Genomic DNA, 19,735 nt, shown 5'->3' on the forward strand with positions numbered 1-19,735 from the left:
ATAGAACAGCAAAATAACGTTCATATTTGCTCAAAATATGTCACCGAGAAGGAAAAGAAATCATGTTTGGATAGAGGTTTGATTGGGCCAAAGAAGTCCTGATCCATGTAGTTGAGCAAACACGAGGACCAAGACAATCATTTGGTCGAACAGTTGACGGCCAACCAGGTTCGACCAAGCCATCCAATCCGATCCCCGAGAAAGATCAAGTTTCAGAGCACTGCCTTCCTCCTCTTTGGTCTCTACCAGCTCACGAAACCTCACACCTCCCACAGCATGCAACAAAGCAAGTTACTCCCTGGAGATGCATGCGATGTCAGAGCGTGCGATGAAAAAGGAGGAGACAGAGTGAGCTTTTCCTGATCTGAGAGAGTGCTGAGAGAGATAGAAAGAGAGTCGCATGCAAACAGCGAGAGGAACAACAGACGATGGGCGTGATCTTTGACCCCTCTTTGACCGTGACTACGAAGCAAGCAAATACTATCATGCTTGTACTCTCAAGTATTCCTACTCCTATTCTTATTGTTGTTGTTTTGTCTCTGTGAGCTTGAAAGCTAAAGAGGAACCGAGTCGACTCTGGTTTGGAACAACAGTATTCGAACTGAGTCGCAGAGTTGAACCGGAACTGTTTGCCGAGCTCTCGAGGCAACGGTACCCAAACCAGTGAGTCGACTCGGCCACGTGACGTTTCATGCTCTTTTCGTTCTCCGCGGCGCCGATTCGCGCTGCTACGATGCCTTCGCGCATCAGCGCCGTCTGAGACGACTCCGACGGCCGGATGGAAATGGGGGGAGGGCTAGTCTGTTGTCGGAGAGGACGACGAGAACGAACCACATGAAGCAGGACACATCGCGTGGGGAGTCCGCATAGGGAAGGGGAGAGGAGGGAGGAGGCGAAGCCCGAGGGAGGTGGAGGTGCGGAGGGGTCAAACGGCGGCGGGAGGACGTTACCTGTCGGTTTGTCGGTTGGCCGTCCGTGACGGACGTTTCCCATTTTAAGGTCACGCTGTCCCCCTTCCGTTATTTCCCCGTACCACCTCTACCTTCCCTTTTATAGCGGTACTCTCTCTCTCTCTCTCTCTCTCTCTCTCTCTCTCTCTCTGAGAGAAGAGATGGAGGTCAGAGATTGCCGGGCAACAGGGGCCACCGTCGCCTGCAAAGGCTACCGAATCGTGTTGCTTTGACTCATCCTCCTCCCTCCCTTGTTTCTCTCTATATATATCGGTAACAGAACACCAGTCTTCTTCCAATCAAGCTTAAACAGAGCTCGATCTTTATCTTCGACTCTCTGTCTCTGTCCTAGCGAGACAAGCTAAAGGAGAAGGTTCTGAAAGGATGAGGATGGTGGAGGGCGAGAAGGAAGAGGCGCCGGCGGCGGAAACGGAGGGGAAGGTGATGAGGTGGAACCCGTACGAGAGGGTGGCGAGGATGGCAAGCGGGAATGCGGTGGTGGTGTTCAGCGTCAGCGGCTGCTGCATGTGCCACGTGGTGAAGCGCCTGCTGCTGGGGCTCGGCGTCGGCCCCACCGTGTACGAGCTGGACCAGGAGAAGGGCGGCCGGGAGATGCAGGCCGTGCTCGCTCACCTCCTCTCCGGCTCCCCGTCGACGTCGGCATCGTCCGCCTCCGCCGCTCTCCCCGCCGTGTTCGTTGGCGGCAAGCTCCTCGGCGGGGTGGAGAAGGTGATGTCGTGCCACATCAACGGCTCTCTCGTCCCGCTCCTCAAACAAGCCGGTGCTCTCTGGCTCTGAGACTCCATCATCTTCTCTTCCTCTTCCTCTTCATCTCTCTCTCTCTCTCTCTCTCTCTCTCAACCACTGTGCATACGTTTGCGTTAGAACTCTATCTTTCTTAGCAGCACGAACGACCATAGCCTTTGCACTTCATTAGGACAATGCTATCAAACAAAATTGTGTACCGGTTTGAAATGATACTATCCATTGCATGGTAATGCAAAGTCAAAGCCTGGCTTTAGCACTGGTAATCCAATTCATTCATATTTACGAATTTTTCGGTATATATATTTATATGATAAAACTCTATATATGCCTATGTATACACACATAAACAGATAGGCATGATTGCACTTCCACGTTTTGCAATATTATATGCATCTTGATACACCATAAAAAAAATAGAAAAAGGAATTAATATTTCTCCATATATTCACCCAAATATATATAGTTTTTAACTTTAACATGTCTGTAATGACAGTATCAATATATTACATGCATAGACAGTATGGAAAAGATGTGTTGAGAGAATGGATGGAGAAGTGGGACATGACGACGATGGTGGTGGTAGTATGACAAGGATTCAACGAGGAGAATAATTACAGTCTCTCCCATGAAGAAGTACTAAGCGTTCGCTATACAGAGAGAGAGAGAGAGAGAGATGGACTGTACAAGAAAGATTAGGTTGACAAGCTGCATGTGAGGAAGAAGATGGTCTTCATGATGTCGTTCCCCTGCGGCGTTCTCCGCAGTGCACGAATGACGTTTCATTGCAACAAACAATTAGGCATCGCTGCAGTGAGTTCTGACCATACGACCGCCCATGACGACGACCATCTCCTCCCTTCTCCTCTCCTACCACAAGAGCAGAAGAATGCCCTAAACCACAGATTTCTTTCAGCAATTAAGTATGCACCAAAGAGTTAACTTACATCTAATATCAAACCATTTTTTTGGTGCTGCATGCAGTATCGTCACCATCAACACCATCGCCTCTCACCTGCATGTGTTGGTGCAGCAGATGCATCAGTCTTCTGCACCTCGACAATCACAACCAATGCTATCTTTGCACCAAATGGCAAACTATTACAATAATGAAAGTCACTGTTCAAAGGCAACAACTTCAAATGCAGGAGTCCTTCAATTTGGTGTATGTTACAGTTGCTTCCAGGGGAAAATTCTCGTGCTATACTCTTGCAAAAAGAATGAGAGATATTTGAAGATTTTAGATTTGAGGTTAGTAATCGAAAATGTTCTTCATCCATTTGTTGTGGAAGATAGGTTGTTCTCGTTCAACTAAACACTGGTTATATATAATAGGATTTATAATTGGATCAATCAAAAGATTGTTTGCTTTCAGTAATGGCTAAAGCAAGTTATCACACAATGTTGTAGGCATGACTAAATTGGTTGTGTCATTGAGATTGAGGACATGCCGTAAACAATGGGATATCTCTTGGACATTAGTTGAAGAGGATAAGATCTCATGTCGAGTTGCTCGTAGTCTTCCTCATAAAATAATTTAATGTAATTGTTTTGAGAAGGCTGACATCCAAATGTCACAAAAGTTTCAAGATTGAAGATGTTGCTTTCGTTATCCATACACATTTGATGCACATCTTCCAATCACAGACACTAAGGAGCATGTCCTTTATTACATCGTTTTCACATGACAACACAAATTTTTAGCGCCTAAACTTCTTGTAGAGCAAATAATCTTTGTTTATATTATCAGTATGTTAATGGCTGATCTTTATTCCAACAGATGTGTATATTTTTTAATAATTTTTTTATCTTTATAAAATGTTTAATTATATTATTTTATCAATCCTTTTTCAAATAGATAATAATATACTATTAATCTCATATCAAAAAAAGAAACAAAAAAATTGTATTAATTTTTTTATTTAAAAAAACCATTTATAGGATCTTGAACTAGTCTTCGACCTAAGACCTATAAGCCTAAGCACCTAGGCTTAGATGAATTTATACATGTAGATGTCATCTATTTATAGGTGTAGAATAACAATTTGAATCAAGAGACCTTTTATCTCTAAAACTTTCTCTAATCAACTTATTTAAAAGATAATAATCTAAGATCTTCCAAAAGATATATTTTAAATTTTAACACTCCCCCTTATAAAGTATATTTTTGGAGATATGTCTCATCTTGCTTTGAAGAACTTCACACCATCCTTTGGAAAGAGATTTGGTAAAGATATACACTATTTACTCTTGATCTCCATAACCTCAATTACTTCTTTAAGCATATTTTTTGAATGAAATGATATTTAATTTCAATATGCTTAGATCTTGCATGACAAATTAGATTTATAGTTAATTTTAAGGTAACTTGATTATCACAATGCGAAATAGTCGATTTGTTAATTTAATAGCAAACATGCTCGGTTAAATGTCTTAACCATTTACATTCTTAGCAGTAAGTGATGAAGCCTTATATTCTGTTTTGATTGTAAAAAAAAAAGATAAATTATTATTTCTTACTACACCATGAGATACAAGCATAATCATATAAAAAAACATAACTAGAAGTGAATATGTAATTATCCAAATCACCTTCTAGATTAGTACTTGCATAACCATACAATATAACATCTATGTCCTTCTTATAAAATAATCTCAAATTAAGGATAGAATTCATATATTTTAAAATTATTTTTGCTATATTAAGATATGGTTTCCTTGGAGATTGCTTAAAATAACTTACAAGACTAATGCAATATCTAGTTTTATAATTGTTAAGTATATGAGACTATCAATAAGAGCATAAAAATATCTAGCGTAAAAAAAAACCTTGATAATTATAGCTTAGCTTTATATTTGCATCAAATTGGAGTAGAAATCCTCTTACTTTTTGTTAATTCCAAACCTTTCAATAACTTTCTTTACATAGCTTGTTTAAAAGATAAATACATATACTTTTATATTTATCATCTTCAAATTAAGAAAAATATTAAGCTCTCAATTCAAACCAAAGAGAAAGATTATCATGAAGCTTTGATATCTTTATTTCGTCATTACTAATGATGATTATATCATGCACATGTAGAAGAACAACAATATAGACTTTCTTGATTTTTAATAAATAAACTAAGATCTAAATAAGAAGAAAAATAATCGTGAAAATATAAGTATTGAGTAATTTTGTCGTACTTTACTCTAGGAGCTTGCTTTAACCCATAATGGGACTTCTTGAGTTTGTAAACATAATTTAGTTTGAAAATTAAAATATACCCTAGTAGTTGTTAATATAAATATCCTTGTCAATTTCACCATATAGAACGGCATTCTTCGTATCAAGTTGTTAAGGCTTTCATTTAAGATTAACTACTAAAGCAATTGTTATTTTAATAGATGTCATCTTAGCCGGACTAAAGATTTTCTCGTAATCTTCTTTAAATTTTTTTAAAAACTCTCTTACAATAACTCTTGTCTTATAGCGATTTATACCTTTGTCTAACTTACGTTTCACCTTATAAACTCATTTGCAAATATTTAGATCCACATTTATAAGTCTTGGCATAAGATCCCAAGTTTCATTTTTATAAAGAGCCTTCATTTCTTTAACTATAGCAATATCCCACTCCTTAGCACCTTTGAATTCATCAAAATAAATAATCTCAAGATCATCAGTTGATTCAAAAAAAAAATTAATGACATATATTATTACTATCTTTCTCACATACTGATTTGATAATTATTATTTTTTATTTTTTAATATTAAATTTTTTTCTTTGTAAACATCATTATTTCTCTTATTACTTTGCTCGACCATTGATGATAAAAAAAAATAGATATAGATGAGGAAGAAGATAAGTTAAAATTCATTGAAGAACCGGATGACAAAAGAAATCAATCCACACATTTTGAATATATATCACTTTCATTTTTATGATTGATATTTATAGAAAAATTATTTATGAAGGATAATAAGAAGAAACTTCATCAAGCATAATATCTCGAAATACCTCGTAAGTTTGTGGTGATGGATCCGTACATTTTTTACCTTTTTTCTTTTCATCATAATAAAAATGTATTTATTGAACTACTTTTTGACTTCATTCTTATATGCCAAAATACTTAAACTTTGATGGATCTAAGACTCTATCTAATTAACTTACTTAAAAGATAATAATCTAAAATCTTTCTAAAGATATTCTTTTAAATCTTGACAATGTCAATCGCTCTCATTTGAATGAAAGATAAGCATCTAAATATCTTAACCTTTTGGTTCTTTGCAGCCAATAATATCCATGCTCGAGATATCTTATTCCTTTTGGTGCTTTCAATGGAGATCTAAAAAGTGGGGGATGACTTGAGTTTGATGTGTTTGAGAGGACATAAAAAAGATTTCTCAACTCAATGCTAAAGATATATCTTTCAAAGGAGGACACATCACCTTGACCTTGGAAGCACGACACTGCAATAGTACTACCACCTGAAACCACAAGTTCTCCTCCATGGGAAGCACTTGAAAGCAACACTCACTTCTGTGACATGCATGCTCTCGTGTGACAGTTGATCTGATCACATCTGTACACAATCCATATGAACGACAAGTTAAACATTGTGATCTGATCCAATCACTGGAAGATAAGCTGCCCATCTTCTTGTGGCACACGTCAATCCACACAATTACTGCAAAAGGTTGGCGGTGGCGGCTGCAATGAAGATGACAGCATGAGAAGAATTGTCAGCGATACTATATCTGCCTTCCTAATCATGGTCTATATATTGGTGATATCTTCATCTGTTTCCAATTCACAGTACTTCTACCTCTTCAACTGCGAGACCGATGGCCAAAGCCCAGCCTTCTCGGTATGCGACGGTGGCGCCACCGCTGTTTGTGTCGGTGGCGCGGCAGAAGGTAGCAAGAATTCTGGACACGATAATGGAGGAGGACAAGGAGGTTGCTGATGGTCTCTCGACCGCGCTCGATCGCGGACCTTCGATACGTATGCATGGGGAGAAGTCATTCTTGATCCGACACCATCATTTCCTCATGAACTGATGAGTCCAGTAACAGCGGGATTTTGGAGAATATGTGATGTCCTTTTGTGTTCTGTTCGTTAGTATGTTATAAAAGCTTCTTCTTATTGCTCATCTTTTGGCTCATCACTTGCATTTCTTGTGGCTTCTTTCTTCACGGCAGAGAGAGCATACCATCGAATCAGAAAGTAAGCGATTTGATAGAATTAGGTGACAAATGATCTAATCAAAACTCAAAAACACACAATTTGGTGCTGGTCAAACTAGCAATCCTGTTGTTGGATTGGATAGAAGTACAATGTTGAATTTTCGGAGAAAAACCACAGCTTGAACGTGATAAGATCCTCTGTTTGAACAGGTTTTAGATCGAGAAGTTCGATCCAATTTTCTGAAGAAAAGTCTCTCTCAGAATCTTAGGCAATGCCAAAATTGTACATAATAATCATCTTCTGTCTCTATCCCCAACATTATTTTGATATAGCTTGACAACAAGGCACATCCAAACTACGATCAATAATGCCAGAGTTGGATTTTTTGGCTTCCATGTAACCTTTTGAGCATGCGATTTGGTTTCGGTACTGATTTCTTCCCCGGTGAAAATTGGCTACAACAGAAAGATGACTAGCGCTGTGACTTATTACAGGACAGAGCAACAAAACTGTGTCGTCCACAACTCACAACAACAGACCGATCGATCATTCGATGTCGGTAATAGCAAGTGTGTCTTCAGCTGCGGTGTGCTTCAAGCGTTCGATCGCTTTATCGACCTGCGAAGAACCACCATGAAGGAATCCTTCTTGTACCAGTTGATGCTGAGGCCTCAACTTAAAGAAGAAGATGATGATGAGGAGGAGGAGGAGGAGGAGGAGCAGAGTCTTCTTACCTCATCGTTCCAGTTTGTCCTGGCAGTGATGACAATGAGAGTCACTGTCTGAACAAAGACTCCGATGATCAAACCCCACCATATTCCCTGAGAAAAAGAACGAACAAAGATTGACATTAACAAGCATGTGCCTCGAGAAATGATATCACGGTATGCGGAGACGGCGCTTACAGCAGCTCCTAGATTAGTCTTGAATCCAAGAACACATCCAATGGGAAGTCCCACGAGATAATAAGCCCCCACATTCACATAGGCAACTATGGCTTGCCATCCGCTCCCAATAGCAACTCCTGAAAAGATCATATACGTGCCATGTTCTTGGTGTTGGTTGGAGTCAAAGGTGTTTGCCATGAGCGAGAATACGTACCTGAGAGGATGGGTTGAACTCCATTCAAGAAGATCGAGATTGCAAGCAGGGGTGTTAGGTTGATGACTGCCTTTATGACATCAGTGCTGTTGGTGTAGAGCTTGCTCAAGGGAGTGCGGAGTAACATGACCAGAACGCTGACGAACAAGCTGATGATGAGGCTGGTGGTGACGACGACGATGACGGCGAACTTGGCGACTCTCGGATGAGCAGCACCGAGCTCGTTGCCGATCCGAACGCTGCAAGATGCGATGGATTGTAACTTTCGATTCAAGGGCGCATGTGTTCGACTAGTGTTTGCTTTTGGATCACTAACCTGGCTGCATTGCTTAACCCCAGCATGATCATGAAGTCCCAGTTCCAGTAATTGACACTGAAGTAGCACCACATAAACAGGTTAAGATGAGGTTTGATTGATTTCACGGCTGTGAAAGAAGAAGTGGCTTGTGATCGTTACCATATGGAAATGGCATCGAGTGAAATCTCTGGACTTGGCAGGTAGCCTGTGATGAGCACAAGCCCTTGGATGTACCAAACCTCCAAGCTGCATGCAGTCAGTAACTGTCCCACTATTAGAAGCTTCATCATGACGCAGAGAGAAAGGGAGGAAGGAGAAAGCTTACACCAGCATGATGGCTGATGAAATAGTAAGCTTGAGGTAGGGCCAAAGTCCTCGGAAGGCCTTCATGGAGAGCCCAGTCCATGTCTCCTTGCAAGAAGGGCTGAAGAGTATGTAGCTCCATGTGACCAACACGAGCACCCACCAGGAGAAGGAGAGGGTGAGGGAAGCACCGAGGAGGCCGAAGTCGAGCACGAAGACGGCCAGCCAAGAGATGAGGATATGGAAGAGGAGGACGCCCACGGCGATGTAGGCCATGGGGTTGACGATGTTCTGAGCCTGGAGGAAACGCTGCATGGGGCAGTACAGGGCGAAGGCGATGAGCTGCGGGAGCAGGCCGCGGGCGTAGAGCTGCCCCACCTTGGCTATCGAGTCCGACTGGCCGATGGCGCGTAGAAGCGGGCCGGAGAACCAGTAGATGAAGCTGAGGAGGATGGCGGCGACGAGGTGGAGCACCAGGGCTCGCTGGCAGATGACGCCCATGGCTCGGTACTTCTTGGCGCCGAATGCTTGACCGCAGACTGTTTGCACCGCGCTCGCCATCCCGAGCTAAACAGCAGATTGAGCCGGTGAATCGTGGTGGTGTGAGGTGGGTCGAGAGGTTGAGAGGGAAAGGGCTTACCATGATCCCGAAGGCGAGTCCTTGGACGCCGACGTTGATGATGGAGGCGCCGGCGAGGTCGAGGGACCCGAGGTGGCCGACGAACATCTGGGTGACGAGGCTGAGCATGAAGTTGAAGAGCTGGATGACGATGGAGGCCCAGGAGAGACGCCACAGGTTCTTGGACTCCCACACCGCCAGCCGCCACCGGGCGTTGCACGGCACCGGCTCCCACTCCAGCAGCTCCTCCGACACCCGCGACGACTCGTCGATGTCGAGCAGCGGCGCGAGGCTTCCTCTTTCTCCGTATACCCCGTTCTCCGCCATCTCCGTCCTCCCTCACACCTCTCACCTCTCACCGCCACCTCAAGGCTTTAAAGAGGCATCACTGCGTGCCATGAAGCCATGAACTCACTAGTGAGTCACAGCAGCTGAAGCGCTCACTGCCTTTTCTGGAGCTAACATTCTTGATCTGTTCGTTGGCATCTGCAACGACACACTTGGATTCTCCGGTAAGGGAAGGTTAGATGAAGGGCATGGTTCCCCCAGCTACCAGCATTGTTCTCGGGAGGATCTATTCACTGAGTGAAGCGGAGAACAAAATCTAGGTCCAGATCTTGTTGGACTGGACCCAAATGGGATCTTTGTGCTGTGTTTCTACTAGACATTGGTGGACCTGAGATCAATGGACCAAGTTTGACTAGACAATCTGAGTCAAAATCGAGCAAGACTTGAGTGGGTTTAGTCAATTCCGTTTCCTGTTTGACTCGAGCCGGATCGACATGTATTTCTGATATTGCAGGAGAAATCCAGGGGATTTATTTGGAACATCCGTTTATATTTGGCAATATGTATGTATTTATATACCTCGTTACTTGCAGATGTTTGTATCATTCCTCTCTATCTGATGTATTAAAATTTCAAGAGAAAATATGTTATTTCCTAATTTTGCAAGGATAAATAAATATCTAAAGTCCCCTTTATATTGTTTATGTTTTCCTAATATTTGTAATATATAATGGAGGGTTCAATTCAGAGATTAGTTCCACTAAACATGATTTTTATTATCTAAAGAAAACTTACAATAAAAGCTAATATATTTAAATATGCTGACATAAGGAGCAAGTTGATGTCCAAACAAGTAGTTTGAATGATGCAAAATATGTTTTGATTGATCGATAACACAGAATTAATTATAAGTTTTTTTATGCATTCTTTTGTGACATTTTAAATTAGGCTCAATTGCTTGGCTTATTGGTTTAAGGATAAATCATATATCATGCGTTATTGCTTTTACACTTTTTTTTTTACGAACAATAATAGTTGTTTGTTAATGTTCTAAACTTTATAGATTATGTTTGAGATATATGACTTAAACAGCATCGATTATTGATCTTGAGATTCTAGGATCGATGTAAATTCTTCTTATATGATACTAAAGTTATGTTTGAGAATATATTTACGTTCCGAATATGCTTGATAAATAAGAGAAAAAAAATATTTTAAATATGCATTAATGTAAGTTTTATTTCATAATATTTATATTTCAAAAGTTTATTGAATGCTTTTAACAAATTTACCCTTTTAATATTCTTAATATTTATTCAAAGTGAATATGTATTGTTTATTCAAATTAATAATAAATAAATAAAATAAATGAATGTATGTATGTAATCTTATAAAAAAATGTATATGGCCCAAATATATAATAAATAAATATAAAAATAATCTTTTAAGATAAATAAAAAAATTTACATTATAAAAAATATAAATCATATTATTTTCTCGCTATTTTTTTCATAATCTTATAATTTTAGATAAAATTACATGATACTTTTAGAATTTTAATATTGTTGAATCTCGAATTTTGATGATGAAACCAATTGATGAGTGTTTATGATTTAATCTGCATTTTAAGTAACACATGATGCTTCGATCAGGATGAGACAATTAAAATAGGAAGAATCATGTTGGGCCGAAGGAAAACATGTCAGAAGATTGGACGTTAGGCCGGAGGATTGGTCGACGTATCGATAGAAGGCTTCGGGCCATGGATTCGGGTATCGGGCCAAGAAAAGCATATATTGCGCCAAGGATATCGGAGTTGTGAACTCAACTAACCGATTAAGCAATAGGCTACAAGAGATGACGATGCACCGAAGAATCGGACGAAGCGTCGATGGACCAACGACATGCCGGACAACATGATTCAAGTTTAGTAATAATTGTCTAGATCGAAGTGTATTTTACATGTGCATGATTAACTACGATAGCAAGGCATAAAACAAAATAAAGTCCCGGAGTTAAGGATGCGATTTCGTTGGGAGTTCGAGCGTTCGTCGAAAGTCCGGGCGTTCGTTAGAAGTTCTGTCGGAACCAACTGAGAAGTCTCAGAGCTTGCCAGAGAAGCTTGTCGGAATTCGCCAAGAAGATCGTCGTAAAGTCCAGGAGCTTACCGGGAGTCTACCGGAATATTATCGAGAGATCGTCGGAAGTTCACCGAAAGAACACCGAAAGCTCGCTAGAAAAAACCAAGACTTACAGACTTATTTAGCTTAAGTATATCTTAGATTTCCTAGTTAACACATAATTAGGTTTGGAATTTGACCAACCAAATTATGAGCCAATTGGGCCTATGTAAGGATTATGTTGGGCCCAATGAGAGGTCCAAACAATGACCAAGAGGTGGAATCATCGTGGCACAGTCTCCGAGACTATGTCAAGCGATGTTACCGCCAGAGTCCGAGTGGTGGTACCGCCCAACACAGCCTCCCAGGTGGTACCACCAGACTAGGTGGTGGTACCACCCAGTGTCAGTGTCAGAATGACATTGACAGTGGTACCGCCCAGCACAAGTGGTGGTACCGCCCGGACCTAGGAAGCCTAGGATGAGATATTTTTAGTCTCCAAGTTTAAATCAACTTGAAGCCTATAAATACCCCTCTTATCCTTAGTTAATACACATAAGCATAGAGTATTTAAAAGTGAGAAAATACTGTTGCAATCACTAGAAAAATCCCCTCCTATAGTCCAAGTTTAGAATTCTGTTTAAAAGGAGTGTGTGCTTGTAAGGGTTGTCTCCTAAACCCGGTAAAAGGAGAAGAGGGGTGTAAGAAGGAGGTTGATTTTTGCCTATTAAAAGAAGATTGATAATGGATGTCGGTGGCCTCGACGGAAGAGGAATCGACGAAGTGGATGTAGGTCACAACGATCGAACCACTCTAAAATCTATTTCTTTGAGCAATTTACTTTTAACTGCAAACCTCTTACTTACTCTTTATATCCACTATTCTTTTACGAAACGATTTTTCGTCTGAAATAGATTTAATCGAAATGAAGTTTTAAACTGACATTATTTTACCGCTGTACTAATTCACCCCGCCCTCTTAATGCCGACCCTTGTTCCTAATAAATATTACATTAACATCCTATAAATGTTGAATTGCTAATTGATCATTTTCAATACAACATCTCAGCTAGATGTGATTTGAACCTTTCACATATATAAAAAAAAATTTATGGATTATTATGATAATTACTAACTTCCGGTGGTAATAGAAATGTTAATATTAGCTAGAATTTTAATGTTGTTATGCTAATGGTCGAAAACAAATTGTGATATCTACAATATTTTGAGTTTCACAAGAATAATATATACATACAATCAACTCAACTGAGATCAAATATGGGGGTAGTAAGTATTAACAAAATGATTGATGTATAGGCCATGACTCTTGATAGAAAGAACACCAAGCCACTATGTTCAGTAGACTACATTAAGTTTTTTTTTTTTTTTGAAATCAAAACTATCAACATAATTGATGAATTGTTGTTTATCAAACTTGTATTAATATATTATAATTAGCATAAGTTTGGCATTACCACAATATAGGTTGTGCTGGTCCTTCATAAATTATTGATTGGAATACTATGATTCTATTCACAGGTCCCATCTGTCTTCTTCAACTGTATTATATTAAGGTGATATAATCAATGTTTGTTCATCTTGCTAAAATTCCCTTCCTCACCTTTGAAACCCCTTGCAACTTTGTTTCTCTTGAGCCACAAGCTATGGGTTGCTATAAAGATTTCCTTTTAAAATCAATCATTACTAAGATAATTTAGGGATTGATATTTATATAACTTGTCATGGGTAGCACATTTTTGGTGCTACCATCTAACTGCTATACTGAAAGCTCAGAGTTCATAACTAGTGGTGTCTTTCTTGCATTTATGTATCATCAACATAGTTAACCCACATGGGCTGTATTGGTTAGTGTACAATCACTCTTTTCACAGGTCCTCCTCATGTCGGGAAGGTGTTTTCTAATAATGCAATAAAAAATTGATACATCATTTCAATAATTGAACGAGTAACATATAAGATAATATTATAAAATTAAATCATTAGATTGATAATATTATCCTCTTATGGTCACTGATTTATACGACCCTATCTAATTCGATAAAATATATTATGATTGAATTCTAGTTACGATTATTGATAATAAATAGATAGAACCTTATATCAATAAGATTTTATATATCTTATCTTTTTTTTTTTTCTTAAATCCATCGATCATAGTAATATACGAGTTTAGTTCTAATTATAGATAGACATCATTAGAGAACTTAGATCTGACGAGGATATGTCGTAGATCAAAAAAAAAGATTCAAGTTTTCTTAATAGCATTAATATCGTAAATTAAATCTATTATTATTTACTTTTATATTTTTAGTATAAAATTTTTCCGCTTAATAATAACATATTATGATTTGTATATTATCATATAATAAATGTGTTATAGAATAATATCCTTGATGTGGATAGCCATGATCTGTTCAAGCTATTCAACTATCAATTTGGAGCCCGAGCACAGGATGTGGATAGCCATGATCTATTGGAGGGATATGCTAATTGTTAGTCATGATCTATTGTTACATCCAATGCCTCTTAGGATTCTTTACATGAGAAAATGAAATTATGCATTTAATTCTCCTTAAATCCCATGCATAAACATCTCTAGTCTCGACTAAAAAGATAAACTTGTTGCAAGTTTATCAGCTTCCATCTAATAATTTCTCACAATTTAATCTTGTAAAGGTGATGGCAAGTCACATCTTAAATCATTGAGTATTAACTATTGTTATTCAACCCAAAGGTGGTTGCCCACTCTCTGCAAGCTCTTTGTGCCTCGTCTCTTTCTCTGCTTTCCTATCAAACCACGGCACCTGATGATGATGATGGCTTTGTTGCAAGAATCTATCAGGAGCTCAATAATGAGATCCAAAATATCACTACTTTCTTAGTTGTTCGTGCCCCATTGGGAAGCTTAATCCTACGTGAGATTGGGAAGAACACAAGTGTAAAATCATAAAGATCGAAGAATATGAGATGGGGTACAAATTTTGGTGTACGTAATGGTGCCGCCGTCTCATGATTGAAGGCGGCATATCACATGGGTTGCAGTGTCCCGTACGTCTTCACTTCCCGTCGCTGCATTAGTTTCTCTTAGAATGTCATCGATCCAAATCCATCGCCACTTTAAGATCCGCCCATTGGCGTTCCTCCCGCTCCGACCCCTGTCGACGGCGTAACGGAGCGATGGGCGCAGCGGTGAAGACGGTGAAGTTGTGGGTCTGGCAACCTTGCAACAAGAAGCGATCTTGAGTCGCGCGAGAGGGGGCTCCGGGGATTCTTGTTGCTTGCGGTCGGGGAGGAGGAGGAGGATGGGCTCGGTGGGGAGGACGAGGGTGGGGAAGTACGAGCTCGGCCGGACTCTCGGGGAGGGGACCTTCGCGAAGGTGAAGTTCGCGATGAACTTCGAGACCGGGGAGAACGTGGCCATCAAGATTCTCGACAAAGATAAGATCTTGCGGCATAAGATGATCGACCAGGTCAAAAAAAACAAAATCCAAACTTTATCTATAAAAATGCAAGCTTTCCCCAATTCCTTTGTATTTTCTTTTGTTTCCTTTTGATGAGCCTAACCTAGAAAGATTTGTAGATTTTGATAGTAATTACTTTCTTCCTGTCTGCATCTTGGAATCTATGTATGCATTTCTTGATGTCTTTCTAGTAGATATAGAATCTTACTATTATCTGTTATCAAAGATGCAGTTGAAGCTGATTAGTTCTTTTTGTTTTTTCCTTTTATTCTGGTCTGGCACACAATTATCTTTGGCCGTTCTCATAATTGTGTGGCTTATGTATAATTGGGTTTGTTCATACCTCATAATTCAATGTCTCTGATACTATCTAGCAATAGTTTCTTGATTCGTCCTGTTTTGTGATCTCTTATAGGCTGACTGACAGTCTTTCACATGCCCATATGCTGCAGATAAAACGTGAGATCTCTACCATGAAACTGATCCAACATCCAAATGTCGTCCGGATGTATGATGTAAGGCAAAGCAATGGCTTTTATCTGCACTTGTGGCATTTAATTTGGTGATTCATCATCATCTACTTTACAGTGGATTACTAACACATTCTGCAACTCTCTTCATAAAATTTTGGATCTGCTTTCTAGAGCAACTTCGGTTTGATGCATAGTTGGATCATTACTTACACTGTCTTCTTTTTGCCTTTAATTGTCGCATCTTCTCTCTGTCTGTTGTGAAGTAAGTACCAATGATGGAGGCTTTGACTTCATTCTTCAATGGTAGTCCAGTAGTAGAGTAGCAAATTTGTGATTGCTCAAATCTTTTGTTGTAGGTAATGGCCAGCAAGACAAGGATATACATAGTGTTGGAATTTGTAAATGGTGGTGAACTCTTTGACAAGATTGTAATTGGGGGTGTTTTTTTAGCATCACATTTCATTCTGCTTACAGAATCTTGTGTATTTGTGATATTGTTCTGGTTTCTGTTAATTAGGCTCGCCATGGAAGGTTGAAGGAGGATGAAGCTAGAAAGTACTTTCAACAACTAATCAATGCTGTGGATTACTGTCATAGCAGAGGTGTCTTCCACCGGGATCTAAAGGTTGAGCTTGGATTAGTCGATTCATTAACGCGATTTGATTCTGCTTAACTGTGGCCTCTTACTTGGTGCTGGTAACAGCCTGAGAATCTGCTGTTGGACTCCAATGGTGTTCTTAAGATCTCAGACTTCGGACTCAGTGCTTTGCCTCAACAAGTTCATGTAGGTTTAAAGACTTGCACTGACATAGATTACACATTTCTATATGAAGTGAGAAAGACATCCTTTTCTCATGATTCTGCCATCTCATTTTGTTATTGCTATTTCACTGTGCTGCACTTTGTGATACATTTTACAGTAAATTGCTGAAGCTTAATAATAGGATAAGGCTGGACAATCATTTGAAACTGGATTAGTCTGTGAATCTCTGAAACCCTGTTATATTCTTCAATTGCAGGAGGATGGAAAACTTTATACAACATGTGGTACTCCAAATTATGTTGCTCCTGAGGTAGGTAACCTTTATCTTCAAAGTATAGTTTCATTCATCCAATACACTTGGATTCAGTTTACTTTATCATGATTTGCATGTTTTCCTTAGGTGGTCAAGGACAAAGGTTATGATGGTGCCATGGCAGATCTATGGTCATGTGGTGTAATCCTTTTTGTCCTTATGGCAGGCTATTTGCCTTTTGAAGATTCCAACCTAGTCTCACTATACAAAAAGGTGAACTCTTGTTCAAAAATCTTCTTTTCGGAAGATGAATAGCTAAATTAGTTTCCCCTGCTGATGTTTACGGAGGCCATCACAGATCTTCAAAGCAGATTTCTCCTGTCCATCTTGGATTTCTGCAAGTGCAAAGAAACTCATCCAGAGAATTTTAGATCCCAACCCTCAAACTGTGAGTTGTTTTCTCGAATTGTATCTTTTTCCAAAATAGTGCTTAGAACTGTGATTTCAGATATTCAATGTTCCTGAGGTGATGCAGCTCCCTTGCAGCGCATCACCATCCCACAAGTCATTGAGAATGAATGGTTCAAGAAGGGATATCAACCACCCCACTTTGAAACGCCAGATGTTGTTCTTGATGATGTGGATGCAATCTTTGATGAGTCAGGGGTAAATCTAGTCATGCTTGAGAATGTCACATGAAGTTAGCATATGCTGTAAGTCTGTACCATTCTTCAATTGTGCAGGAGGGAACAAATCTTGTGGTGGAGAGACGAGAAGAAAGACCAGTTCTAATGAATGCATTTGATCTTATTTCTACAGCTCAGGGTCTTAATCTTGGCACACTTTTTGAGAAGCAAATGGTGATTAGATATTCTAAATCTTCATTTTTCTTCTGTTCATCAGCAATCTATCCTGTGAGGAGGCAGCATTGAATACTCCCCTAATATGTCAATACTATCAATAGTCCTAAGTAGTAAATTTTAGGGAGCATCCAAGATTTGATGAGCCCTCTGTACTTTCCCTCATCTTCTTTGTAACCGTGAATTAGCAACATTACAAGATACCACTGACTGGCTTCCAATTTTTGGGCAGGGGTTGGTCAAGCGTGAAACGAGGTTTACATCAAAACTCCCTGCAGATGAGATACTCTCCAGGATCGAAGCAGCAGCCAAACCTCTGGGATTTGATGTAAAGAAACAGAACTACAAGGTGTAGATCTATTAGTCATATTTATACTACTCTGCATCCTTTTGATCTTAATCCATACGGTGTTCTAATCGAGGTTGCTTTGAACTCAATTCTCAGCTGAAGCTGCAAGGAGAAAAATCTGGAAGAAAAGGGCATTTAGCCATTACAACCGAGGTAGAAGACCATGATGTCCACTGCAATGTCTCTCTTTGACATTACATATCTATCAACTGAACTCTCTGCTTGTTCTTCCTCGAGGTGTTCGAAGTAACGCCCTCGTTCCATGTGGTGGAGCTCCGCAAGTCCAGGGGAGACACATTCGAGTTCCACAAGGTGAAGTGCATGATCTTCCACGTGCATCCTTTCAACCTCTCTTTTCTGCCACTTAATTCTCATGTTCTTCCTGTTCTTGATCTTTTCTAGTTCTACAAGAGCATCTCGACGGGCCTGAAGGATATCATGTGGAAGTCACAGGAGTAAACCGGTGGATCTTATCTAGTTAGGCCTTAGGCCTGCAATTGTGATAGTGTGCATAGCATGCATGATGAAGTATATGAATTGGTGCTGTAAATGGTGGTAATGTAATGCAAGTCAAACAGGTTGATGATGAAGATGATGGTGTCTCTGATGACTGTCAAGTCGCCACTTATCCAATTATTTGCACTGAAGTATCAATCACAGACAGGTTGCCTCATGAGACAGTGCCTTTGGTGTGAATCAAGAATAGACTGCAGTGCTTGCTTTACGAGGAAAACAGGAAGAGGTAACGTCTCTGAAGCTGATGGCTGGCTGCGAGCTTATCGCCTGCAGCAGTGCCTCCCTCTCGAGGAACAGAAGATGAAGCCGCAGCCATTTATTTTACTAGCCATTATTTAACGCACACACACTCTCTCTCTCTCTCTCTCTCTCTCTCTCTCTGTGTGGAAAGCGTGGGTGACGTCAGATGGAGACAAAAAGGTGTCCGCCGAAGGGAGCGGCGCCTTGCGGGGGCCAGTGACCGAGTGGCCAAACAGGCGAGGAGACTCCTCCCATTGGCCGTTAGCTAGGGCCCACCGCCGCAGACAAATGGCCGCGCCTAAAGGGCGAGGTTTGACCGTGCCAGCAGCAGCAGCGCACCGGGGGCCGCTCTACCTGCTGCCACCCACCCACGAGTCGTCTCTCAAAGGTCTCCCTCGCGTAGGGAGGACCGAGGAGCTGCGAAGTCCACGGCACCTCCACTGACCTTCGTCTCTCTTTTGAGCGCCCTCGGGACTCCGCGCGCTGCTCCTCTTCCGCACCATGCATCTTTATTTGCTCTCTTCGATGCTTCCCATCAGATCGTATGCCACCCTACAAGTCTTGCCCAAGTTCCCACGCTACTAGCGATGCACCAACTGCAGTGCAAGCAAGATCTCATCTTCCCGTGTCTCCTTGATTGATTGGAAACCTAGTCCTTTGATCGGCTCACTGTGGCCACCAAGTCCAACATCGGCATCAATTTAGCGTACTGCAGAAGGCAAAAGGAGAGAGCGAGAAGAAGATGGCAGCCGATTCTAGGTATCTTTAATGGCTACATCAGTTGATGCTGCTCGTGAACTGTATGACTTTGATTTGATACAGGCATGTAGTTGTCGTCTCAGAGAATTATAATTTCTGCGCTAGGAAGGAAAAAGATAGAGAGAGAAAGTGTGTGTCTGTATATATATAGATAGATTCCCTTTGAACTTGTGCTATCAAGTTGGAAATGTAGTGTTGTCCCCCTATCAAAACAGCGCGAATATTGGCGAGGCTGTCGCTTCTTCCCATGTGTTCATCGCTTCCAACTTGCCTTTTTCTTCCTTCTCCATCTTCCTCGCGGTCATCAATGGCAGAAGCCTCTCCATCATTTGTTAATCTCCGCTGCCCATTATATGCAACAGGCTTGTGTCTTGTGTGCCATCTTGTCTTACTCTCTCATCATCCCATCATCATTATTGCTCT

The 19,735-nt window shown here is 40.5% G+C and overlaps 3 protein-coding genes across 5 annotated transcripts; 2 read left to right on the forward strand and 1 right to left on the reverse strand.

Moving 5' to 3' along the window:
* Window positions 1-1,147: 1,147 nt before the first annotated feature.
* Window positions 1,148-1,803, forward strand: LOC135635704 (glutaredoxin-C9-like). Its single transcript, XM_065146981.1, has one exon. The coding sequence runs from the start codon at window positions 1,335-1,337 to the stop codon at window positions 1,746-1,748; it is 414 nt and encodes a 137-aa protein (XP_065003053.1). The 5' UTR covers window positions 1,148-1,334; the 3' UTR covers window positions 1,749-1,803.
* Window positions 1,804-7,153: 5,350 nt separating this feature from the next.
* LOC103982947 (protein DETOXIFICATION 41) lies at window positions 7,154-9,608 on the reverse strand. 2 transcript variants are annotated; one of them, XM_009400051.3, is made up of 8 exons: window positions 9,232-9,608; window positions 8,614-9,158; window positions 8,448-8,534; window positions 8,307-8,363; window positions 7,991-8,229; window positions 7,795-7,913; window positions 7,624-7,710; window positions 7,154-7,507 (listed from the first exon to the last, which is right to left on the reverse strand). In XM_009400051.3, the coding sequence occupies exons 1-8, from the start codon at window positions 9,535-9,537 to the stop codon at window positions 7,436-7,438; spliced, it is 1,512 nt and encodes a 503-aa protein (XP_009398326.2). In that variant the 5' UTR covers window positions 9,538-9,608; the 3' UTR covers window positions 7,154-7,435. The 2 variants fall into 2 exon arrangements, with proteins under 2 accessions (XP_009398326.2, XP_065005752.1); XM_065149680.1 differs by having other exon boundaries at window positions 7,624-7,913.
* Window positions 9,609-14,490: 4,882 nt separating this feature from the next.
* Window positions 14,491-18,470, forward strand: LOC103982946 (CBL-interacting protein kinase 23). Of its 2 annotated transcripts, XM_009400048.3 has the most exons (14): window positions 14,498-15,108; window positions 15,552-15,614; window positions 15,929-16,000; window positions 16,090-16,197; window positions 16,276-16,356; window positions 16,592-16,645; window positions 16,736-16,861; window positions 16,947-17,036; window positions 17,135-17,254; window positions 17,332-17,448; window positions 17,681-17,797; window positions 17,894-17,950; window positions 18,035-18,109; window positions 18,200-18,470. In XM_009400048.3, exons 1-14 carry the CDS (start codon window positions 14,941-14,943, stop codon window positions 18,254-18,256), a joined length of 1,305 nt encoding a protein of 434 aa, XP_009398323.2. In that variant the 5' UTR covers window positions 14,498-14,940; the 3' UTR covers window positions 18,257-18,470. The 2 variants fall into 2 exon arrangements, with proteins under 2 accessions (XP_009398325.2, XP_009398323.2); XM_009400050.3 differs by lacking the exon at window positions 15,929-16,000 and having other exon boundaries at window positions 14,491-15,108.
* The last annotated feature ends 1,265 nt before the right edge of the window (window positions 18,471-19,735 follow it).

This window comes from Musa acuminata, chromosome BXJ3-4 (assembly GCF_036884655.1).
Source record: "Musa acuminata AAA Group cultivar baxijiao chromosome BXJ3-4, Cavendish_Baxijiao_AAA, whole genome shotgun sequence".
Taxonomy (NCBI): Eukaryota; Viridiplantae; Streptophyta; class Magnoliopsida; order Zingiberales; family Musaceae; genus Musa; species Musa acuminata.

Bases quoted from the DNA above. Each gene is read 5' to 3' on its own strand.
- LOC103982947 (XM_065149680.1), bottom strand. From the start codon at position 9,537: ATGGCGGAGAACGGGGTATACGGAGAAAGAGGAAGCCTCGCGCCGCTG. The intron at 9,159-9,231 runs GTAAGCCCTTTC...TCTGCTGTTTAG, and splicing joins GACTCGCCTTCGGGATCATG to CTCGGGATGGCGAGCGCGGT. The intron at 8,364-8,447 runs GTAACGATCACA...GTGCTACTTCAG, and splicing joins CTCGATGCCATTTCCATATG to TGTCAATTACTGGAACTGGG.
- LOC135635704 (XM_065146981.1), top strand. From the start codon at position 1,335: ATGAGGATGGTGGAGGGCGAGAAGGAAGAGGCGCCGGCGGCGGAAACG.
- LOC103982946 (XM_009400048.3), top strand. From the start codon at position 14,941: ATGGGCTCGGTGGGGAGGACGAGGGTGGGGAAGTACGAGCTCGGCCGG. The intron at 15,109-15,551 runs GTCAAAAAAAAC...CATATGCTGCAG, and splicing joins GGCATAAGATGATCGACCAG to ATAAAACGTGAGATCTCTAC. The intron at 17,798-17,893 runs GTGTAGATCTAT...CTCAATTCTCAG, and splicing joins TAAAGAAACAGAACTACAAG to CTGAAGCTGCAAGGAGAAAA.